The sequence below is a fragment of the Mchenga conophoros genome, linkage group LG22, assembly GCF_057382185.1.
Source record: "Mchenga conophoros isolate Kocher_MC1m ecotype Shallow Benthic linkage group LG22, M_conophoros_male_GT1.1, whole genome shotgun sequence".
NCBI lineage: Eukaryota > Metazoa > Chordata > Actinopteri > Cichliformes > Cichlidae > Mchenga > Mchenga conophoros.
Window position 1 is genome coordinate 3884937 of NC_140546.1, and position 25562 is coordinate 3910498.

Here is a 25562-nt window from a genome sequence, read left to right on the forward strand (position 1 = left end):
ATCCATCTCAGTCTAAATGTGTTTGAATGTTGTATAGAAAGCATTCCAGTAGGAAAAGCATACAAAAATGTTCTTGTATTTCTTTATGGGTGAATGAGCAGAAAAGCACTATAGAAAAACCAGTCCATTTCCCCCTTAGAGAGTATTTTAGACTAATGAATATGACGTGTAAAGTACTCAAAATTAAGCTGTGGTAGAGTTTTTTCCCTTAAACTCTGAATTCTGTCCTCATTCGTCCTCAATTGGTCAGTTATTTTTGAGCCTCTGAAATTAAATAAATAAAAAGAGGAGTATCCTTGTGGCACAGACGTCCACATGTTATCTGCTCCAATACAGGACCAAATTTAGAGAACTTACTTTGAATTTCAGTAAAATGTTAATTTGATTGATCCATTACTAAACAGCATTATTTGACTGATCCAAGTCTGTGCTGACTTAGAGCCACAGCAACCAAAACAAAACTAGACCAGGGGATGTTAAAATATACTTTTCTGAATAAATATGACTCATATCATTTAGATGATTTTACAAATGACTCTCAAACCATGTTGACTGATCGAAATGACACCTGTGAATTCACATTGTGATGACTGCTTGTGATGAAATCCTGTTGAAGTCAGTCAGATGATTTCCATAGAGAGGCACTTTGCATCAGCAGCACCATGCTCCAGTGCTCTGGGAGAGTTTATAGTCCTGAGAGTTGAACACTGGATGACTGACAGCTGTCCTTCATCACAACAGAAGCCACAGAAATCCTCCTCATCAAAAACATGACTTTGATCTGCGTCCTCATCTGGACTCTCCTCTGCTGCTGCTTCACAGGTAAAGTCCAGAGAATCAAACTCCTCTCCTCTATCAACATCTGTCCCTCTGAAATGAAGCCCACAAAACCATGAAGCTGCTTTATGTTTTTGTCTCTGTATCCTCAGAGTCCAGAGGACAGATCACAGTGACTCAGCCTGGAGCAGTGAGCTCTGCTGTGGGAGCAACTGTGAGCATCAAGTGTACGACCAGTCAGAATGTTCATGTTTGGAACAACTACCATCTTTTATCCTGGTACCAACAGAAAGATGGAGGAGTTCCTAAACTGCTCATTTACTTTGCTAGCAGTCGATATTCAGGGATTCCAGCTCGTTTTACAGGCAGTGGATCAAACTCTGACTTCACTCTGACCATCAGTGGAGTCCAGGCTGAAGATGCAGCAGTTTATTACTGTCAGAGTGATCACTACATTAACAGCCAGTATGTGTTCACACAGTGAAAAGCCATCATACAAAAACCTCTCTCAAGTGCAGAGACTGATACAGTTGACTGAGTACACACACTCAAAGAAATACACTGGGTTTCATATCTTAGTGAGGACATTTAATTGACTTAATGCTTTCCCCAGCCTCTTACCCTAACCTTAAAAATGAATCCTGAACTCTAACACCTAGCTTAAATCTTAAATTAACTGTATCCCTTACACTAAACCCACATTTTGAGCCTTGTTGCCATTTAATAATAGGAGACCAAAAAAAGGTGGCTTGACCATGTCTTCACCTGAGAAAGTCTTGGGTTGTCAGTGTTCTTTGGGTCATCATCTATTTGCACTGTGAAGTGCTGTCCAATGACTTTCCAACTACTCCAATGAGTAACATTGGCTCCAAAATCTTTGACAGATGATGTGATATGCTTCAGATCAGTTTTCCTTCTTCATCATTTTCTTTTCCAATTATGCTGATAAAATTTCATCTTGGAACTGTTCCTGATTGTTCTGTGTTTTTCTGGCAAAGTCTAATCCAGTCTTCCAGTTCTTGAGTGTAACCAGCAGTTTGTAACTGGTAAGAGTTTCCTTTCATGAAGATGACTCTTGATCTCTTGGTAGTAGACTTAGACTATGATACAGCCAAATGGGGCTACTGTAGCTCAGAAGCATCCATCCAATGCATCCATCTCAGTCTAAATGTGTTTGAATGTTGTATAGAAAGCATTCCAGTAGGAAAAGCATACAAAAATGTTCTTGTATTTCTTTATGGGTGAATGAGCAGAAAAGCACTATAGAAAAACCAGTCCATTTCCCCCTTAGAGAGTATTTTAGACTAATGAATATGACGTGTAAAGTACTCAAAATTAAGCTGTGGTAGAGTTTTTTCCCTTAAACTATGAATTCTGTCCTCATTCGTCCTCAATTGGTCAGTTATTTTTGAGCCTCTGAAATTAAATAAATAAAAAGAGGAGTATCCTTGTGGCACAGACATCCACATGTTATCTGCTCCAATACAGGACCAAATTTAGAGAACTTACTTTGAATTTCAGTAAAATGTTAATTTGATTGATCCATTACTAAACAGCATTATTTAACTGATACAAGTCTGTGCTGACTTAGAGCCACAGCAACCAAAACAAAACTAGACCAGGGGATGTTAAAATATACATTTCTGAATAAATATGACTCATATCATTTAGATGATTTTACAAATGACTCTCAAACCATGTTGACTGATTGAAATGACACCTGTGAATTCACATTGTGATGACTGCTTGTGATGTAATCCTGTTGAAGTCAGTCAGACGATTTCCATAGAGGCACTTTGCATCAGCAGCACCATGCTCCAGTGCTCTGGGAGAGTTTATAGTCCTGAGAGTTGAACACTGGATGACTGACAGCTGTCCTTCATCACAACAGAAGCCACAGAAATCCTCCTCATCAAAAACATGACTTTGATCTGCGTCCTCATCTGGACTCTCCTCTGCTGCTGCTTCACAGGTAAAGTCCAGAGAATCAAACTCCTCTCCTCTATCAACATCTGTCCCTCTGAAATGAAGCCCACAAAACCATGAAGCTGCTTTATGTCTTTGTCTCTGTGTCCTCAGAGTCCAGAGGACAGATCACAGTGACTCAGCCTGGAGCAGTGAGCTCTGCTGTGGGAGCAACTGTGAGCATGAAGTGTACGACCAGTCAGGATGTTTATGTTCATAGCAACTATCAGCGTTTAGCCTGGTACCAACAGAAAGATGGAGGAGTTCCCAAACGTCTCATTTACTATGCTACCACTCGAGATTCAGGGATTCCCGATCGTTTTACAGGCAGTGGATCAAACTCTGACTTCACTCTGACCATCAGTGGAGTCCAGGCTGAAGATGCAGCAGTTTATTACTGTCAGAGTGAACACAATCCTAACAGTCAGTGGGTGTTCACACAGTGAAAAACAGTCGTACAAAAACCTCCCTCAGTCAGACTGAACAGAAACTGAAGTGACTGCTGCAGCTGGAAGATACTGCAGAGACTGATACAGTTCACTGAGGACACACACACACACACACACACACACACACACACACACACACACACACACACACACAGAGTGAAAATGTCATTGTTGCTAAAGGAAAACAAAGTTGGAAATATATCATTTATTTTTAACAAATCATTTGTGACCTTTGACCTCTGCTTCATACCAGCTCAAATAAATCTCAATTTCTAAATATTGATCATTATCAAAAATCATATTTCTGTAAGAAAAAAAATCTAACACTAAATGAAGTCAGCAAAAGTCAGTGAGTCATAATTATCTGCACAATTTAGCAAATACTTCAAATAGAAACTTTAAGTCCAAATCAGTCAAATGATCAAATTTCCATCTTTTCTTTCTCAGGTTTTTAGATTTTCTCTTTTTTGCTCTTCAACACTGCCACGGTACAAAGACCTGTTGACTTCCTATTCATGTTTTTGATTATTAATATGATTCTTTTCATTTATTTTCTGTTTTCCAGTCGCATTTCTTCGTCCCTCTGTTCCTTATGTTCTGTCAACCCGTGTCTCAGAGCTATTCTCTGGTTCCCTGTTTTATTTGGATTCTGCGTTCTGTGTGAGTGTATTCGTCATGTCTGATGAGGTTCAGCTGTGTCTGCCTTCTGTGGTGTATTCCCTCGTTACCCTCTGTGTATATTAGTATGTGTTCTAATAATAGCACTGACACATGTTCACATTCCTCAAATTGAGTTATTAATATTTAAACAGGTTATAGTCAAAGGTCAGCTGCCAATCTCAGAGTTAACCAACTCTGACTTTAAACTTAGGAGTTAAAACTGCTTTGTTCCTGAAAGCAGTTGAACAAATTGAGTTGAGCTGGAATCTTGAGCTCTCAGTTTGAGAACAGATGAAGGTAAATTTATTGAACCGTTTACCTCGACTTAAGCACATACCTGTGTACTGAACAGCCCTCGTCAGTGGATCCCAACACCAGTATTTGACAGTAACAGGTGAGCCTCAACTTTAATTTGTAAAGAGACACCATGAGAACTGACATTACAATACTTTTATTTTACAAAAGTCAGCGTCTTTCAGTTCAAAGTTTGTTAGGCAGCTATTGCACATTTAAAACAACAACACAAACACAACGCAGCAACAAGAAACTATGCAGTATATTATAACCGAATACTTAAACATGACTGCACAACAACCTTTCAAAAGAACATTTGTAGATGAATTGTTATTTTCCTTCCAATACTTGAAGCATTTTCTGAGCATCACTTTTTGGTGCATGGCTTGTTGCATGCATACCCCACCTGTCTCAACGGGACTATAAATACAACTATATGCAGTCACATTTGTAAAAACAAACAACTTTTATACTAAACACTTTTAAAATGTACAATTTTGAAGAAGCCCAGGAGCAATCCCATTTCAGAACACTTAGAATAACACAACTTCATCCCAAAAGGCCACAGGTTTTAACCACAGCTTTCCAGCATCAGTTCATGTAAATGCAGCTACAGCTTTCCAAATCCCAGGAATGCTTTTAATGCAGTGTTCATAAGATCTTTAAATTGATCCTCGTATGCAACACGTCTCGGAAGATACAGGGATAAGCTGCACATCGATGCGTATGGGATGCACCGCATCCCTGACTCCTGATCATAAAAGTCTATGTTGCAGGACCCCAGTGGTGGAAGTAAGTCAGCCCCAGTTATAAAGACCAGCAGCTCTTCAAACGTGTGGTCCACCTCTTGCTCTGTTAAAATACATACACCTAGTAAATAAAGCGTAATGTGTAGGTTCATGAATAAAAGATTTCTAATCAGTTACACTGACTGTTATGTAGAGCGGTTGCATTAATGACAATTTAGGAGTCAAAAACAGGTTGTTAGGCAAAACGAATACTGCGAAGCATCGTATAATGAAAAAGCAAAGCAATCCTGCCCTCCTAAGACACAGGACATTAATTTTTGTCCTCCGAGTCGGAGACCTGTATGTCAAGGACCCCAGGTATTCATATACCTAAATGCCAAGAGAAAGAAAATATGTGTGTCGTCGTTAGGATAGGGATTTATGTTGGTGTGAGAGACTGTAGCCTACAAGTTCATATTGTTCAATGACAGTTATGACATGTTGTGTTTCAGGTGATTTTACAGAAAAAAAACAAAACAAAATAACGTACTGAATACTTTTAACAAAAAAAACTCTGTATATTAAATTACTTCTAAAATACCTACCCCAACACTGATCACGAGAATAGACTCATTCTTGTACAGCGCTTTTCTGCTCCACCTGCTCAGTGTTTCATACAACAAACTGCAACATGCTGAAACATTTCATTACACAGCATGCAATGAATTTGCATAAATGTAATGTCTTTAATATCCTGCTTAGTAATGGCAGTGTCTCTCAATTCCCTTTCGCACTTACTCTTTAACATAAACTTTGCTTTACTTCATGTATTGAAAGTGGCTTAATTCTACCGACTCATATAGACTACAGATAGCACACTGGCTTCCAATTAGAACCCTGGAAATCATTATTTAGAGTTTAAAATTCACATCACCACAAAAGTAAGACAAACACTCGGTCCTTATTTAATGTAGATTTTTTTTATTCTTTAAAACTTTAAACAAACTTTAAACTTTAAACAAAGCAATGAAAAATGAGAGAAGAAATTGGAAAAAAAAGCTACAGAATGCAGTGTGAAAGTAAGACCAGCATAAAAGTCACATATAGTTCAGGACTGGGGACACTGGTCTCTCATCAGTGGCTCTGAGACCAGAGTCTGGGAGCCCTGGGTGGCCTCACAGGTCACAGAGCCCACCTTCATCCAGTGGTCTGCAGGGAGCCTCAGGGTGCTGCTCCAGCTGTAGAGGCCGTCGTTCTCCTGCACCACGGGGCTCCTGCTCTCCTCCCAGCTGATGCTGCCACTGCCATCCACCTTCCAGGACAGACTCCAGTCTGAGGGGAAGCCCTTGTTGGCCAGACACATGACTGTAGCCTCCCCCTGTTTCAGCTCCTCACTGGAGGGACCCAGCACCTTCAGGGCGGGGCGGGCATCACCTAGGAAACACCAATCAGCTTAGAGGACAGGAACCACAATTTGATTTTCTCCGTTAAGAAGTTTCTGTCAGGTGTTTTTTCTGCTCCACCAGTCATTCACTCACACATTGTTTCACTTCCCTTTCAGAAACCTCTCATGCATATGAGCACAGAGAGAATCATCACACAGTTTGAGCTGAAATATGTTCAAACTACACTGGAAATAAAAAAACAAAACAAAACAAAGATGTGTCAACACTTTTAAAAGATGTTAAGCTTCCACATCATCAGTTCTTCATAATAAACAGCTTGTTCTGGATAAGAAACTCAATACCACTACTTACCTAATGTGGTTTTTTTATTGCTTACATTGTTTTAAATGATATGATACAATAAGAACACCAGAGATCTTTATCTTCACTCTGTGCAGTTTAACTTTTTTCAGTGGAAATTGTCCTGAGTGTCTGAATATTCATTTCCAAAGCTGACTTTGTTTCTTAGGACAAAATTTATGAACAAAATAATTAATCAGTTACACAAAAAGTTTCCTAACCTTTCATATTAAATGAAATTAAAGAAAAGAAAATTACATTAAAAAAAAAAGCTCTAAGTCTGACTTACTTCCAACATCCAGTCTGGTTCCTCCACCAAAAGTCCACCACAGTGATACAAACTCATTGAGGCGCCGTACAAAAACCTCTGACTGTAGAGAGACACGGCTCTCTGACTCTGTCAGACTGGATTAAAACTAAAAGCTCTCAAGACTTAACCAGATGTATGTATATGTAAAATATCCTCAAGTCCACTCTGATGTTTTATATTGTGTTTAATATTCATTTTAACATTTATTCTGAAGCTAACTTTGTTTCTTCATGAAAATTTATCTAAAAACTATTTTCCTGAGGTTTTTTTTAGGCGCATTGAACAGAAAAGTTAAGATAATCAAAAGAAAGAAATTTGCTAAAGTAAATGAGGTTTAAGTCTGACTTACTTCCAACATCCAGTCTGGTTCCTCCACCAAAAGTCCACCACAGTGATACAAACTCATTGAGGCGCCGTACAAAAACCTCTGACTGTAGAGAGACACGGCTCTCTGTGTGACTGAACTAAACCTACAAGCCCTCAAAATACAACTTTATCATCAGAACTAGAAATAATAATGAATAATATGAAACATCCCAGATTTTCATTGGAAATTGTCCTGAGTGTCTGAATATTCATTTCCAAAGCTGACTTTGTTTCTTAGGACAGAATTTATGAATAAAATAATTAATCAGTTACATAAAAAGTTTCCTAGCCTTTCATATTAAATGAAATTAAAGAAAAGAAAATTACATTAAAAAAAAAAAGCTCTACGGCTGACTTACTTCCAACTTGCAGTCTGGTTCCTCCACCGAACGTGTACCACAGTGATACAAACTCATTGAGCCGCCGTACAAAAACCTCTGACTGTAGAGAGACACGGCTCTCTGACTCTGAGACAAACAATCTCAACAATATGAATTCTTTAAATCATAATTTCATAACATATTAAAATTATAATTTTTACATAAAAACAACGAAACACAATAAAACTATATTCCAATAATCCAATTTGGTCATTTACATTTTACAACTGTTAAGATACATCACTTTAATGCTTCCACCTTCTTTATCATAACTCTAAACATTAAATTTAATTTTCAAGCTACAATCACAAAACTTAAAACTCATCAGGTAAAACCTCACAAATGCATCAAAACAGTTTTATGTTCTCTCACAAACACTTAGTGTCTTCAGATCGCGCACAGAACCAGTTAAAATGATAATACTGCTGAGCATTACACACTACGTCACAAAACAGAGCATGAAACTCAAGTCTTTCCAGTCTCACAGTTTGTCCTGTTATTCTACAAAACATATAAAATGTCAACCTAAAACAGATGATGATTCTGAGCAGGGCCGTGCAGAGATGCTGGAAGGGACGGGTGCTCAAAGTTCAAAAGGGGCACATGGAACCAGGCTGAATAACAACAACACTGTTGCTGTTGAGGGGTTGCTGCTGCTCCTGCTGCAGATAGTGATGGAGGTCTGTGTTGCTTTGAGACTGTAGACAGTAAAAAGTCCACAGCAGAGATGGCAGCTGATTAAAGAAGGTTATGAGATGATAATAAAATGCAAAGATTGGTGACAGCGCTCGGAAGCATTAAACAACAAAACTGTGGGAAATAAACTCGGCTCTGCCTGTGAGTCACTCTTCCATCTCCTCATCTCATCTGTCACTCTCCACTTGCTGTACATCTCAGAACAGGGCACACTCTGGTGTTTCATTAATCTATTATTTAATTATCCATACTTAAAAGCTCATGCACCTAATCCAAAATAAAGTAATGATAGAAAAATGTTATAGAACCAAAGCATTGTGTTTATTATTGTTTTTATACTTGAGCACCTCTGCTATACAACAACTGGTACAGGCGTTATTGTTACCTGTTGTGACGGAGTTACACCGTCCCGAGACACATTTTTGGCTTCTAAGCCAGAGATTTTGCAACTGGCTTTTGGGCTGTGTGGGGTCTCTCTCTTCTGGAAGATGATTGAATAAAGAATTATAAATGTTTGGACCACTCCTGAGTTGGGTTTTCTCTGTTCTATCATGGGGATGAAAAAATCAGGTTTAATAGACAGTAATATATGATGAGTAATAATTTAAAAAATCCATACGCATAAAACACACACACACACATACGGTGACATTTTATACCTTCTCCAGAATACTGTATATACTACGGCCACAAGTTTTCATCATGATGCTGATCCAGAATCCTTCCCTTATTATTTAATTCTAGTGCTATAAGTGTCATGGTCCTGGGTCATGTGACCCAGTGTTTTGTGTTAATTATTATTATCTTATGCTTTAGGTTATTCTGGTTATGTCTTTTGCTGTGATTTCTAGTTCCTAGGTTTGGTTCCCATGCTCCCTCTGTTCCAGTTCAGTCAGGTCTCTGTGTAAAGCCCGTGGCTGTGTCCCAATTCAGGGTCTGCACGCTTGAAGTACGCGCACTACGGTGCGTACTATGAGTACGAGAAGTGCGGAAGTGAGAGGCTTGTGAAATGGGACGGTCTAGCCTGCGTCGCGCTGTTCAGGTTGCCTAGCAACCATGATACTAACCGCGAGAAACGTTTCATACAGCTTTGTGTGACAGAAATGAAGGAGAAAAAATGTCTTGTTGGTCATTCATTTCTTCACTCAAAGACAAGTATGACAGTGTGACAGTGTATATATAGATGTATTATATACAAGAGACAACTATTGTTCATTTAATATGTTGGCATTATTACATTTGGCTCAATGCTTACATACATGTGTAAAAAGAAAATGTACGAGCTGTGAAAACTGTTTCTGATAGAATGAAGAGTAGACTGATATAGTAAATATGACTATCCACTCTGTGCATAAGAAATGTTTAAACTGTAGAGATACAATCATTTTGATGCTGTAAGATCAGCATTTTGTCATGTTTGAAATATTAATCTAATATAATGTGTTTCTGTCACTTCTCCCCCTGCAACTTTGTGTCTTTGTCTCATTTTCTCTGTATCTCTTTGTACAACTTTATAGTGACAAAAAAAGGCTTTCTATTCTAACTTGCATGTTTCTGTCAGTCAGATGATTTCCATAGAGAGGCACTTTGCATCAGCAGCACCATGCTCCAGTGCTCTGGGAGAGTTTATAGTCCTGAGAGTTGAACACTGGATGACTGACAGCTGTCCTTCATCACAACAGAAGCCACAGAAATCCTCCTCATCAAAAACATGACTTTGATCTGCGTCCTCATCTGGACTCTCCTCTGCTGCTGCTTCACAGGTAAAGTCCAGAGAATCAAACTCCTCTCCTCTATCAACATCTGTCCCTCTGAAATGAAGCCCACAAAACCATGAAGCTGCTTTATGTTTTTGTCTCTGTGTCCTCAGAGTCCAGAGGACAATATACAGTGACTCAGCCTGGAGCAGTGAGCTCTGCTGTGGGAGGATCTGTGAGCATCAAGTGTAGGACCAGTCAGGATGTTTATAACAACAACCGTTTATCCTGGTACCAACAAAAAGATGGAGGAGTTCCTAAACTGCTCATTTATGTTGCTAGCACTCGATATTCAGGGATTCCAGCTCGTTTTACAGGCAGTGGATCAAACTCTGACTTCACTCTGACCATCAGTGGAGTCCAGGCTGAAGATGCAGCAGTTTATTACTGTATGTGTTGGCACTATCCTAACAGTCTGTGGGTGAGCACACAGTGAAAAACAGTCGTACAAAAACCTCCCTCAGTCAGACTGAACAGAAACTGAAGTGACTGCTGCAGCTGGAAGATACTGCAGAGACTGATACAGTTCACTGAGGACACACACACACACACACACACACACACACACACACACACACACACACACACACACACACACACACACTGTATGTCTCTTAAACAAATACCATCATTTTTTGCACAGCAAGGAAAAGTTGGAGAAAGTCTCGAGAAACAATCTCTCATCTTGCAAAAATCATTTCTCTGAAACGAAGCTCCCAAAACCATGATGTGTACGATTATGATAAAGAAAGCTGAGCAGTGTATTGAAAAAAGCTTGGCTTTGACCTTTGAGCTCAGCTTGAAAATAGATCTGTGAAGGCTCTCAGTCATCCAGGTGCTCGTACTCTAAGGAGCCACCAAACCTACAAAATGTCTTTGGGGCAAGACATCGTTCCCTCTCACCTACTCGAGGATGACAGTGTGGAAATAAGTGTGCAGTCAGTTATTAATACTCGTCTTCTACCTGGGTGTTGTTGGGTCTGTGTTTCCACAAGCCCCGCTGGTTTAGAGACTAATTCATCATGAAGAAAACGAGACAGTCAGCGATCGATCGATTTACTTGCAATGGAGGCCTCGTCGGTGTCTACCACAAAATGACCCCAACGATGGCCTCCGCTTCCTATTGGGAAAACAGTTCACACAATACAATAGTACCTCCCCTCGTAAACCCCCCTTGGTTACAAAGACAAGGCACTGTATGTATGTGTGTGTGTGTGTGTGTGTGTGTGTGTGTGTGTGTGTATCAAGATATGGCCCTGTGAACGTCTCCTTAAAAGCTGGTGCCAGGAGTCCAGCGGTCCACCTAAACAAAAGGCTCTTATACTTAAACAGATACAGAGTAGGTGTCCTCCCATACTATATAAAGAAGGTACGACCTCACTCATGACCTTAGGATGTGTGTGCATGCCAGAACACTCTGGAATAGTCTTTGCAGACTACCAAGGATCAGACCTCTATCATTATACAATTGATACCTCTAAGCATATATGATTATATGATAGAGCCCCTTTTTATGGCCTCTATCAACCCTCATCGCCTCACTTCAGGCATTCTTCCTGTGGGGGGAATACTTAGGACTCCTCTATTGTCCTTTTTATCTCTGCAGAAAACCTTTCTCGGAAAGGGTATTGGATCCAGTTGTTTTACTGCTGTTATGATCCCACCTGTTGAATCACTTTAGCAGTCTTGTAGAAGTGGTCATGATGCAAATGACAACAACAATGACACAAAGGAAGACCCTCTTCAGATTGTTAAAGTATGCTTAGCACAGTGACACAGCATTAGGTGATGTTCATAGGAAATTGCTGTCGGTCATTCCCCATCACCACCCTAGCTTCTGGTTTCTGTGCTGCTCACAGAATCATGATGCCATCATTGAACTCCCTCTGTGCTGTCGATTGGAGCTTGGCACGCTCCCCTCACCCTCAGATGCCCGTCTGTAGTATTTTTTCTCTCTTACTTTCTTTGATAAATGTACCTGTATATTGTTTATATGATCTAAATATATTAACAATGAACAATTTCTTTTTGTTCTCAGATCAAATAAAACAATTCCATCTCAAATACTTTTTTTCCACATAATGAAAGTATTTGTGTAGAAATTAAAACTCTTTGCAAGTAAATTATTGTTTTATCATATATCCTGCGTAATTTAAAATACGAAAATATTAAAACCATACTAAATATAGAAGAATGTATTAAAACTATCACAGTAAAGCTCCTGTTAAGTAAAGGTGGTATGAATAATTTGTTTTACAGAGACGAGTAAAACTTTGAGTTTCAAGTCCTTTCACTCTAATTACCACTGGAGCAAAGCTAAGTTAGAAAAATTAAATGTAATGCAGGGCTGTAGAGTGCAACCAATTTGGTCGCAAGTGCGATTAAAAATAATCTCAGGTCGCAGCGGTACGACCAACTATTCGAGTAAAATAAATAAATAAAAAAACACTCTCTGCAACTCTGAAACTCTCCCTGTGGTCAACAACCGACACACATTATGCTCCTATCGTGGTCTAAACCAATCAGAGATAATCAGGGGTGGGACCTCTCTGATTGGTCGTAGTTCAGATATTCATGTAGTCCGTCTGTACGTTTGAAAGTACAGGCAGATAGAGAGAGGTGAGTAGCTTGAATAAAGCGACATTGATTCATTAAATCCTAAATCGAGTTTTAAACATAAATATATTTTCCCAGAAACACCGGAATCTCAGGTTAAAGATCACAAAAGTATTTTATCAACCACCAAACAGTAAATGAGAGCAGGTAAACGGATTCCACACAAAGACACACAGTGTAAACACACAGCGGGACCCGACGCATCAGAATCAGCTTTCTCTGCTTTCTCACACGACGGCACGTAGACGGACACGCCATCGGGCTGAAAGCCGACAGCTCACTGATTCTGATGCGTCGGGTCCGCGCTGTTTACGTCTTTTTTGTGCTGATTCTGAGCTGCAAGTTTTGTCTCTCTCCAAGCAAAATTGACTGAACCAGCAGCAAAAGAAGCAACAAACTATTCACATCTGATAAACATCGTCATGAATTCCCTCTTACTTTACTGTTTTGTTTCCACCAAGATAAAAATCACACTTCATGCACAGCTCTCTCTCTCTCTGTATTCAAGAACAGTTTCCCGTCTCAAATCTCTGTTTTCTGCATTATTCCTTCGCTTATTACCCACCAGTCTACCGTTGTTTACAGCGCTGTCAGCCTCTGTCTTTTTTTTTTCTTTTTTTCTTTTACTTCAATGACCTCGGACAAGAAAGCCTATTTTCTGCTGTTCAATACTGAAGAAATGTAAACTTTTTAAAATTATGCAAAATTGCAGAATATTTTTTAAGATTATCTGCTATAAAAAGCCAGGCCAGGAATATCTCCTTCATGTTTTCTGTTTTTTATTCTCAGTTACTTTGACACATGGGCATTGTTAGGATTGATATTTTTTATATTGTCATTTGTGCTAAAATATATAGATATATAACCATTGCCTTTATGTGTCCTAATATGGCTATCATTATGAAGAAAAAGCCAGACAGTCAAAGGGGCTTTCTTTTGTTTACATTTACATCATGTACACTTATATAAGTTGGTTGGAGTTTTGAGCCATGGGTGGACATGACTCAAAAAGGGGGGAGAAGATCATAAACAACTTGATCCAATTTCCTTTAAAAAACTTTTTCTGCAGTGACAACAGGAAAGGAGAGGAGTTGTAAATGCAGATGATTCACCAGGTGACTCGATCACCCCACAGGGTGTCTACAGTGAGAAGATTTGGGGGTTTGAAAGGGGTCATAAAGAGGAGTGTTGACCAGGCTACAGCTTTGAAGATAGCTGGAAGCCACATGGACAAACCAAAAACCAACGGATGTGTTTGAATGCCTATGTCTGCATACATTTGGATTGTAGTGCATATTCTTTTGAGAACGTTGATTCTTGTTTTTGACTGTTGACATTCATTTGTTTCCTTGCAGGATGTAGTTTCCTGTGTGTGAGATGAATGAGAAGTAGGATAATTGCTAAGCACGTTTCGTACATGTATGAACTGTGAACTTTTGCAGCAGTAGGAAGTGAATGATGTGAGGAGCTGTGTGTGAATGAAGCCTATACTGAACTGTCAAACACAAGGGTGCATAAGTGGAAATTTATGTACAAAGTTGACAAAAAGGGGGGACTGTTGGAGTCAAATTGTTAAATGTTGTCATTGTGTTACTTAAATGTGTAAGACTTAGTTCAAGCAGCATGGTCAAAGACATTCCTTTGTCTCTGACCACCTCTCCAGCCTGTTTGTTGGTGGGGGAGGCTGTAGTGTTTCATTATAGGGACATCCTATGTGAGGGTTCTGTTTTCTTGGTTAGTAAGCTTCCTGCTTTTATGACCCTTTTGATAAGCAGGAGGTCACACAAACGCACCACCAAACAAACATACACACTCACATACACACAAACACACACACACACACACACACACACACACACACACACACACACACACACACGCAGTGTTTTAACCTTTTGTGACCATAGGGGGGTTTTACAACGAGTGGTGTTTGTGTTCTCAGAATAAAAAGCTGCAAGGAAGGCTGTTTATTTGATGCTGGCTAGCAGACAGGTGAGGAGTGTTTAGCTCCAAGAGCCTGGTTCCAACCAGCCTCCCTTGCTAGCAAGTAAAATTGCTGTTCATCTTGCTTCCTTGTCGTTAACGGGAATAAGTTTCTAAACCAGCGGGGCCTGTGGAAGCGCAGAGCAGCGATCGCGGCGAAGCTGCTCCTCCGGCACGGCGGCGGGATTCCTCCAGATCGCTCGCTAACACTGTGGAGCATCAGCAGTGAGTCACGGATGTTAAAAAGCGTCTGTTGCTCATACACCAACAGGGAGTGGGTTTTCCAAGCTAGCAGGGACACCACTAAGAACACAACATACAAACATTGCAGAACCGAGAGAAAGACGGCGTGCCATAACACTCGGTTCCATCTCTGCATTCTTATGGCCAAAGAGTGCCAAAGCACTTTAAGCACAAGAACAAGATTGTTAGGTTTGTAGCATAAACCTATTCGCTGGAACGTTAAGACAATATAATTACACTGCAAGCAAGACGCAAGTAGGCAAACATCTTCATGGTACTCGTGCACGGGAGAGACTGGACAGAGCGCCGTCCCTTCGCTTGACCCCAGTAGCTCTCGTCCGTCCTCCCATACACTGTCCTTTTATTGAGGTTACATGAATATGCATAGGTTCATTAACATATAACGTCTACATACACAAAGAGTACCTTGTGTGTGTGTGTGTGTGTGTGTGTGTGTGTGTGTGTGTGTGGACTGCTGATCAAAGGATCAAACATCCTTGGTCAGGAAGAGGGTAGCCTCCCCCTCCCCCTAGATGGTTCATCCTAGATAACATGGTGAGGAAGTCCTGCAGTTCATCTAAACAAAGAGCACTTAGACTAGAACAGACGCAACTACGTTAATCCTACCATAAAACAATAAGACACGGTATGACCTCTCATGCTCCCAAAGTGCTGTCTAATACACACAAAGTTTGCAGACTATCAAGGATCAAAACCTCTACCAATCTACAACTAATTACAAAACTCTAAGCATATATAAGTAAATATTTCTAAGCATAAATGACAATCAACAATACAAATCTAACATTTCCCCCCTTTTTGACCTTTATGCTTGAAAAGTTCCCAGGTATGAATACCTCATGTCTGACAGTTTCAATGCAAACATTTTTATACTCAGCATACGTCAAATCACCCTAAATTACTGAAAAGGTACACAGTTCAACAAATGTATTAGCAGTTATCCCATTCCTCATTGATCTCATCTCATGGCAAACTGCATCCTATGAGCAAACAAAGAAATTGTTAATTTAATAGTGAAAATAAGAAGATAACATTTTCAAAAACATCTCAGCTTGGTGGTGCTTCCTCCGGGTGTGCACATCACATGTCTCTCTGCAGAGTGGTTTAAGCTCTGCAGGGCGTCATGAATGTCTCTTCCAGTTGTTTCCATCACTGTCCATAGGACCAGAGTCCAAATGTATGTAGAATAGACATTCAAACATACCAGTTGGTTTTGTTGTTCGTCAACATGGGTCTCAGCTATTTCCAAGCTGCAGACTTCTCAGCACTCTAGTTTTATGGCCTCTTACCAGCCCCCATCACCTGACTTCAGACCTTCGTCTTGTGAGGGGGATTTATGACTCCTTAATTGTCCACGCTCTGCAGAAAAGCTCTCTGTGGAAAGGGTGCTGGGTTCCGTCATCTTACTGCTGTTATGATCCCAGCAGCCTTCAGAGTGTCATCGTATGCACAGTATAGTGGCACAGCATTAGATGATGTTCATAGGAAATTGCTGTCATCACCACCATAGCTTCTGGTTCCTGTGTTTTTCACAGAATCATGATGTCATCCTCGAACTCCTTCTGCGCTGTCGATGGAGCCCTCATCCCTCGAGTTTTCATATCCCAACGCTGCTGAAGATTTAAGGCAGAGCACGTCGTACACCTTAATTGTCTTTCTCAGCGTCAATATTGAATGTTTCATTTTATTTAACATCTTGCTGTGGGAAGTCTCCTCTTGATCTCCTGGAAGCTCAGTAGCACAGCTCTCTGTGTGATGTCTGCTGTGCTGAAGATGATCTCTGATCCTCCTGAAGTCTCTCTCCTGGCCTCAGCTCCCATCCTGTGGACGATCCTCTCAGGCACTCCTTCTCGTAATGCATAGTCCTGATTTTGGGCCTGCTGGATCTGTCTCTCTTAGGTGAGAGTTGTCATGTGTCCATCTCCTCTGCCTTCCTCCTGGTTCAGCTGTTTCCGGCACCAGCTGGGGTCCTATAAGGATGAGCGTCGTAGTCAAGGTAACCAAGAGGGTCCTGGTCGCACACAGGTCCGTCACGCCTCGCACTTGGTTGCCCTAGAGTTGATCAGAGGCTGGAGGTTGAAGTGCGAGCTTACCCTACGGGGGCTCAATCAGCACTCCCCCCTCACCACTGAAACAACCAAGTGTGAGATTTCTCTATTGTGCTGTCTTGAGGGTGCCGGGGTTTCCTGGGCCCTCGACCTCTTGCAGTGGCTCTGATAAATCCAGGAGGGTCTCTCGCTATTTTGCAGGCAGTTAAAATGGTCCTTGCTGTGGCTCCAAGGTCTGATCTCATGATGGGCCCCAACCAGCTTGACCTTTGACCTCAACCACTGCCTGGTCCTGTCAGCTATGCGCTTCTCACTGGGCCTCTGAAGATTTCTCAGGAGATTACTGCTGCACCTGTATTTCCTTGCTAGGAAGACAAACTATTTGGAGAGCATGTCAACAATCATCAAACCACATTCTTTAGTTCAGTGAACTTCACTTATAGGCCATCAAAGCCTCATCTGAACATGGGTGCACCACTTGCATAGGTTTAATATTTGTAAATAAAACGGCTAATCACACAAATCACTGCAACAATAATAGTAAACATTGCTTAATGTTACTCCTTGGACCCCACCTCTTGACGCATGGACACACCCATGCGCCAACACACCAAACCTGGATTCCTGTCTTAAAGAAAAAGATTAGCTAGATCATATCCCAGGCAACATCAGGGCATCTCCTCCCCTGGAGCAGCACCACCCTGGACCTACAATCCTGCAATAAAAATGTTAGTGTGTTTTGCATATTAAGTATGCTTAACACCGGGCTCTCCCAGGAGCCTGCATACACACCATCATGGCCTGGAAAGCAAAATCTGGAAGTAAAATCAAACTTCATACCTGTAAACAATTGTATCATAAGAACAATAAGCATTCAACACTAGCAAGACAAGTGTCATATGCAGGTTTTCTCAAATCAGTAAACTACAATTATTACCATAAGTTGCCTCAGACATGGATCATCCCATGTACTCAGTCAACAGTAATGTAATCAGTGACTTCTCGTAAGCAAAGTCACTCCACTCATATATTATTTATGGGCTCAAGAGTGGCCAGCAAATGAGCCCATATTAACTATTCCATAACACCACATCTCTTATTTGTTTGTCTCATGTCACTTGTCCGCTTCTGCCGAATCTTGTACATGCAGTCTCAAAAAACAAACATTAGCAACACACATTGATTATCCTGGTGGGCAGGCGTCGGCCATCCACATTCCAGAGGTGCCATAAAAACACCATAAAGTTATCCATCCCTAGCTGTAGAAAGAATGTCATACACATATAAACCCAGAAATCCTATAGTAAAAAAAACATTAACTAATCCTCTTATAAATCACATGATCAAACACATGAAAAACTGCAATGCTGTAGAAAAGAAAATGCAAATGTTAGCGCTTGCGCAGGCGTATTGCATACTTTGTCACCATTACCTCTGTAAGCAACACAAGGTAGTGAATAACACACACATAGTAAATTCACAGACAGAGAAAATGGCATTTAAAAGATTAAATCATCATGCAACCTCGAATGTTGCTGTCATCTTTCTGCTCCTGTAACAAAAACACATAAAATCATCCACCCTTTTGTCCTGTCTAGGTGGAGGTTAAACTTGAGTCGTGGTCAAGTCCTGTCAGCTTTTACCAGTCAGTCAGTTTGTTTTTATTCTATTTCCATTCATTCATTCATTCATTCTTTCTTTCTTTGCTGATAGTGGAACCTATCGTTGCATTTAGTTTCCACTCTCAGCAAAATGACGTCATTTCAAAAAGAAAAAGAAGTTTAGATAGGATTACATCGCTGAATCCTTTTTAGGACAGGGACTCTCATTTAATATTGTCCCAATAAGTAGCTTTCTCCTGAGCCCATTTCAACGTGGAGAAAACTCACTTGTAACAGCTTTCTCGACAGGTCGTATAGCACTTTTAATTCCCGACGTGCAGATCTGCTTAAAGAAAAGAAATAGACAAACAAAATCAGTGCCTGTTCAAAAAATAAAAATGAAAAATAACAGAGATTATCAAACCAAACTTTCAGTGCACTGTGAAAGTATCAAAATAAAAAGGCCTTGCTAAGTCATGACACAAACTCCTCATCAACTTCACAACAGGAGAAGAATCATCAGCTAGATTCACTCCAAACCAACCATCAGCTGCACCACTCACAACATAAGCCTAATGTCTTCTTTAACTTATGAGTTTAATCACCAGGTCTGTGTTCTTCACTCATTTAGGCCACAGATCTATTTTATTCAGTTTTCCTTTTTTCCCTTCATCATAAAACATGTGACATGCTGTCATGCACTTCACAAAAGAAGTTTGTTCTGACGTATTCAGAGTTGTGTATCTAAATACAGGATTCACTCGCACATCAAAACAGGAAACTCAGTGTTTTAGAGTCTCCACTCAACACACAACAAACTCCAACACATCTCATTCACTCGTGCTAGAATTCAATCACCTTTCATTAATCTAAAACCGATCAACTAATTTGCATATCAGCTATTAACCCACTAAGTTGACAGGACGACAGAAATGCATGTTCAAAATAGTATCACAAAAGACAATTTCCCTCATACAGTAAATTACTTATGCTGCCTCAATCAAGCAGGAAGCTTCTCCCAATTTACCATTTTAACAACTAAATTTATTGTCTGATCACTGGTTGGTCAAACCAGGATCTTTTTTCCCACAAAAGTTAAACTGTTGTCCTGCAACCTGGAGAGTCAATTTTTTGCATTGGATAAATTCAGTATTTAATAACAAGTGTCTGCTAAATTGACACTATTTTAACACTGATGAAAGATAACAAGCTAATTTTCATTGCATGGGTGTTTGTGCCTTTCCTACACATTTCTCTGCTATTATTTAATCATTTCTTAACTAATGTGCTATGAGTCCACTGGTCTTTGCATCACACTAAGTGACTTGGACAAGATGATAAACAGACTCACATGCTGAAGATGTTGTCTAATCTTCATGAGCTCTCTTGTGTTTGTGTTAGTAGGGTTAATGCATGTTCTGCTTGTGTGTGTGATTTTGTATATGATGTATATGTTTTTTATATTTGCATATATCCAGACTCCTTCTCAATTTTCCAACTTAAGCAGTCAGTTTTCTTTTCCCCAGGTTTGCTAACCCAAATTTTGATTTCCCACATTAAATAACAGCATTCCTCTGTGTTCTCACCTAGTCTTCTCACTCTGTTGTCCTCTCACTCTTTTGTCCTCTCCCACTTCAACAGTCCAAACAGCCGGCAGTTCTCCTTCAGCTTTGTCCTGTGTTCCACTGTCTCTTCTTGCCATTTTACTCCACAGGTGGCAAATGTCAAACTCCAACTGTTCAGTTCTCCTCAAACGTTTTCTTCACATGCACAGTGAAGTCACAGCCTGTTGTAAACACAGTGCCATCCATCCGATCAGTCAGGATGATGGGTTTGCTCTTCTTCTCTGATACTGTTTGTCCACATTGCTGCTGCTTTGCTGGGACTCTTTGCTCAGGACTTGCTGCTGTCTCTTTATCATGTTATTGCTTTGGAGCTGCATTCCTTGTCTTCAGGGAGGGGTGAGAGCTTGCTTGCTTGTGAGGTTGAGAGACACATGGCGCTGTAAATAAGTCAGCCAGAAACTTGGCCTGCATGTTTCCAATGATGTTAAACTATAACTTTCTTCCGACTGCTGCATGTGGAAAATTGATTCAGGTCTGCTTTTCACCTGAAAGTGACAAACTAAGACATTTCATTATTATCATCACTGCTTAATCAACACACATCTCTCTCTCTCTGTGTTTTTGTGAACAGTCTTTTCTTAAAAGCAGAAAATGAAATTGTAGTTGTTTTTGGCTGATCAACACAAAACCTTTTTCCTATGATTTTTCTTTTTCACTCTTTTTTTTTTTTTTTTTTCGTTACAACAGCTGGTGACCTGCAGAATCACCGCTCTCACTCACAATCAAAGGCAATTACTTTTACACAGCGCACAAAAACACTGTGATGTCAGACACATTCACACTCACTTTTTCATCTGCATAAATAAACCATATGGCTGGAGATATGTGCCATGGTGATCCATAAGCATGATCACCAGTTTATTTAATTATTTTTAATCCAACAAAACAAATAAACAAAAACATGATGCTGATGTTATGAACACTCTACACACAAGAGTCAAGATTCAGGAAAACTGCTCATGGAAACGCTGCACACTCCAGTTATCACAGTTAACATAGTGCTGTTTCCCTCTCTTAGAGTAGTTCTTAGACAGCTCTCGATCTGATAATGTGTAGTTTGCTCATCAGCTCAGAAAAAAACTGCAACGCAACATCACACAGTAGTTGCTCTGCCCACAGCGGCAAAGTCTTACACTTTCATATTCAATTCAGCTTCTCCATCATGTACTTTTAGATGTTTCATACAGGGTTCAGCATATTAGTTGTTTTCACAGGTGTGCTCCATATCTCAACAATGGCTCATAACAAGACGACAGTCTTTCACACAGGTCAAGTGCCTCTATGCACTTCATTAGTTTAAATATTTACCTATATCACTTCACCTCACATGTCATTGTACTGAATTTAAGCAACCACAAGCTTAATGTAGATTACTTTTAACAACTATCCACCTCAATTACGTCTATGGTCTGGCACACAGGCTGTTGTCGATCAGGGCAAGCTAAAGAATAAACATTTTGTGTCAGCTGCCAGGAGCAAAGTCCAGCACAAACGTCTGTCTCCCTCCAACTCACTCTTGGTTGCTTAGAAACCCATGATAACAACAACAGTCGGTGTCACAGACCACATGTTCTGCTCCGCACACACTCACACACAACAACAACAACAACAACAACAACGACGACGACGACAATGACAACAACACAAAATAGGCCTACTCCGGACTCACACCGGACCGCTCGGGACCCTGACCCAGTTGTGGGACGCTCACCCACTCGCGCGACAAAACCCAATGAAGGGACGCTCGGGACACACACCCAGGGCGATTTCAAAACCGGACACTCACCGGACGCTTGGGACCCTTGGGCGATTTAACCAAAACTTCTTTTTCGGGACACTAACCCAGTTATCGCTCCACAAAGCAGCGAACTTCTCAACGCCTCACAAAATGGCGGAGACTGCACAACGACACGGTTATAGAGTCGGCCTCTTTAAACTTACTTGGCGTTGCTTAGCGTGTAATATCAGCCTGAATCCCGCCGATCGCCATTCATCGAGGAGAAAGACAGACAGCGAATCCACAGGAACTTCCTGGCTGACGTCAGTCTTTCAGCGTGCCTCCCCCCCCTCGGTGAAAGCGATCCCAGGGAGCCGGCATCGAAGGACCAATTAATGTTAGGTTTGTAGCTTGAACCTATTCGCTGGAACGTTAAGACAATATAATTACACTGCAAGCAAGACGCAAGTAGGCAAACATCTTCATGGTACTCGTGCACGGGAGAGACTGGACAGAGCGCCGTCCCTTCGCTTGACCCCAGTAGCTCTCGTCCGTCCTCCCATACACTGTCCTTTTATTGAGGTTACATGAATATGCATAGGTTCATTAACATATAACGTCTACATACACAAAGAGTACCTTGTGTGTGTGTGTGTGTGTGTGTGTGTGTGTGTGTGTGTGTGTGTGTGTGTGTGTGTGGACTGCTGATCAAAGGATCAAACATCCTTGGTCAGGAAGAGGGTAGCCTCCCCCTCCCCCTAGATGGTTCATCCTAGATAACATGGTGAGGAAGTCCTGCAGTTCATCTAAACAAAGAGCACTTAGACTAGAACAGACGCAACTACGTTAATCCTACCATAAAACAATAAGACACGGTATGACCTCTCATGCTCCCAAAGTGCTGTCTAATACACACAAAGTTTGCAGACTATCAAGGATCAAAACCTCTACCAATCTACAACTAATTACAAAACTCTAAGCATATATAAGTAAATATTTCTAAGCATAAATGACAATCAACAATACAAATCTAACAAAGATTGTTAGTTAATCATTTACAAATCAATATTGTCTGTATGGACAGCAATTTCCCCCCAAAAAAGGGCACATGTAAAACCGCGGTGTTAAGCGATGCGGTTGAAAAAGTGGCGCACCAGTGCAACCAAGGCAAAAAGTTATTCTAGAGCCCTGTAATGTTAAAGATAATTAGAACATGAAGCCACTGCTTAGCTTAACTGAAAACAATTCTGGGATTTGTTTTTTGAACTTTAGCATCACAGTTGAACAAATGAAAGACCAGGAGAATAACAAAGTGAAAGATGAAACATCGACCAAATCATTTTAACAATGTTCAAGTTTGAAAATATACAGCTTAATAAAAACAGGATGACTTTATTTGCACAACAAGATCATGTGAGTTGATAAGAAGGTTCGTTTTTGGTATAGAGGAGTTTATTTGTTTTGGATGTGAGCAATGCCAAAACAAGAAAACAGGTCCTTATGTTCCCCAATCTTCCCAAACAGAAAAGTAAAAGTAAACCAAACACGAGTTTCTAAGCAATGCTCTTAACCAGGAAACAAGTGTTTCAACAAAAATGGCCTTTCACTCCTTAACTGCTGCAAGGTTTACATTTTACTGTTTGACTATTTACACTGCACAAGTTTACTCTCACAAATTAAACCCTTTTTGGGCAAAAAAAAAGATGGAGGACCTGTACTACTGTGTGTGTGTGTGTGTGTGTGTGTGTGTGTGTGTGTCCTCAGTGAACTGTATCAGTCTCTGCAGTATCTTCCAGCTGCAGCAGTCACTTCAGTTTCTGTTCAGTCTGACTGAGGGAGGTTTTTGTACGACTGTTTTTCACTGTGTGAACACACGCTGACTGTTAGGATAGTGAAAACTCTGACAGTAATAAACTGATGCATCTTCAGCCTGGACTCCACTGATGGTCAGAGTGAAGTCAGAGTTTGATCCACTGCCTGTAAAACGAGCTGGAATCCCTGATTGTCGAGTGTCAGCACCATAAATGAGCAGTTTCGGAACTCCTCCATCTTTCTGTTGGTACCAGGCTAAATGGTTGTTGTTATAAACATCCTGACTGGTCGTACACTTGATGCTCACAGTTGCTCCCACAGCAGAGCTCACTGCTCCAGGCTGAGTCACTGTGATCTGTCCTCTGGACTCTGAGGACACAGAGACAAAAACATAAAGCAGCTTCATGGTTTTGTGGGCTTCATTTCAGAGGGACAGATGTTGATAGAGGAGAGGAGTTTGATTCTCTGGACTTTACCTGTGAAGCAGCAGCAGAGGAGAGTCCAGATGAGGACGCAGATCAAAGTCATGTTTTTGATGAGGAGGATTTCTGTGGCTTCTGTTGTGATGAAGGACAGCTGTCAGTCATCCAGTGTTCAACTCTCAGGACTATAAACTCTCCCAGAGCACTGGAGCATGGTGCTGCTGATGCAAAGTGCCTCTCTATGGAAATCATCTGACTGACTCCAGCACGACTCGTTTAAAAAGAGTTTTTCACAGCATATTTGGAATGTGACTCAACTGAACACTGTAGATTCATAGACAGGTAACAAATAAAGAAAAACTCGACCCCTACAATGAAGTGATGTGAAAGCTGTGTAAATTTGAGCAGATGTGTTAGAGCTCATGTTTATCCTCCAGTATCATCACCATCATTGACACCGAATGTGGGGACATAATCAAAATCGTAATTATAATACTTTTAAATAAAAAAACTGGAGAATCCGTACCAAAGAGCACTGAAGCTTTTATATTCGGTGTTAATTCAACAATGTAAACAAACACTTTTTCAGTTTTCGCTCCTTTGTTGTGACATATCTCACTTTGTGACTGCAGAATAATGTCATGGAAATATAATCAACAAAGTCTGCAGACACGATGAGCCAACACCTTTTTAATTCCCAAGCAGTTGAGGGAGAGAGGACATTCAGTGGGGCACTGATGCGTGTGTCTAAAGATGAATAGCAGCCCTCTTTAAATACAGTCAAACAGAAGGCATTTCCACAGCTGTTGTCACACCCTTGACCCCTCCAAGAGAGGGAGAGAGTTTACAACTTTATCTCCTCTTCCAGTGTCACATAGAGACTGCTCCTTGCCTCTTCCCCACATCGTCAAAGACCTGATTAACAAAAGACTTCACCACCTGTTGAATTCTCCCCCTCTGGGTGTCACCAACTTTCTCACGATGCCTGACTTTGTGCAATAGAGTAAAAGCTGAATGCTTCCCCACATGTGAACCTCGAAGTGACCCAAAAGTGATATTACTAAAACATGTGACAAATTCATAAAATAAAAGATATTTCCAGCACATTCCCACTCTTTGGATTACTCTGCTAATCACATCAATTCAGATTACAATTACTTTGTTGAAATAAAAGGATTACACGTCTTCTCCTGTTTCATATGTTAGGCTGTGCACTCTCTATGGTAATTCCATGCTGATTGAAACTCAAAGAAAACATTAAGAGGCTCTAATGTCTGTGTCTCAATCTTGCGGCCCATGTCATCTCTACTTGCTGCCAGCATTATGACGTGAAGAAATATTTAAAAA

The 25562-nt window shown here is 40.6% G+C and overlaps 1 protein-coding gene across 1 annotated transcript; it reads right to left on the reverse strand.

The window, feature by feature from the left end:
- Positions 1-5840: 5840 nt before the first annotated feature.
- LOC146548557 (immunoglobulin kappa light chain-like) lies at positions 5841-24407 on the reverse strand. Its single transcript, XM_085262452.1, has 4 exons — positions 24270-24407; positions 23849-24162; positions 7278-7311; positions 5841-6325 (listed from the first exon to the last, which is right to left on the reverse strand). The coding sequence occupies exons 1-4, from the start codon at positions 24319-24321 to the stop codon at positions 5982-5984; spliced, it is 744 nt and encodes a 247-aa protein (XP_085118578.1). The 5' UTR covers positions 24322-24407; the 3' UTR covers positions 5841-5981.
- Between the last annotated feature and the right edge of the window lie 1155 nt (positions 24408-25562).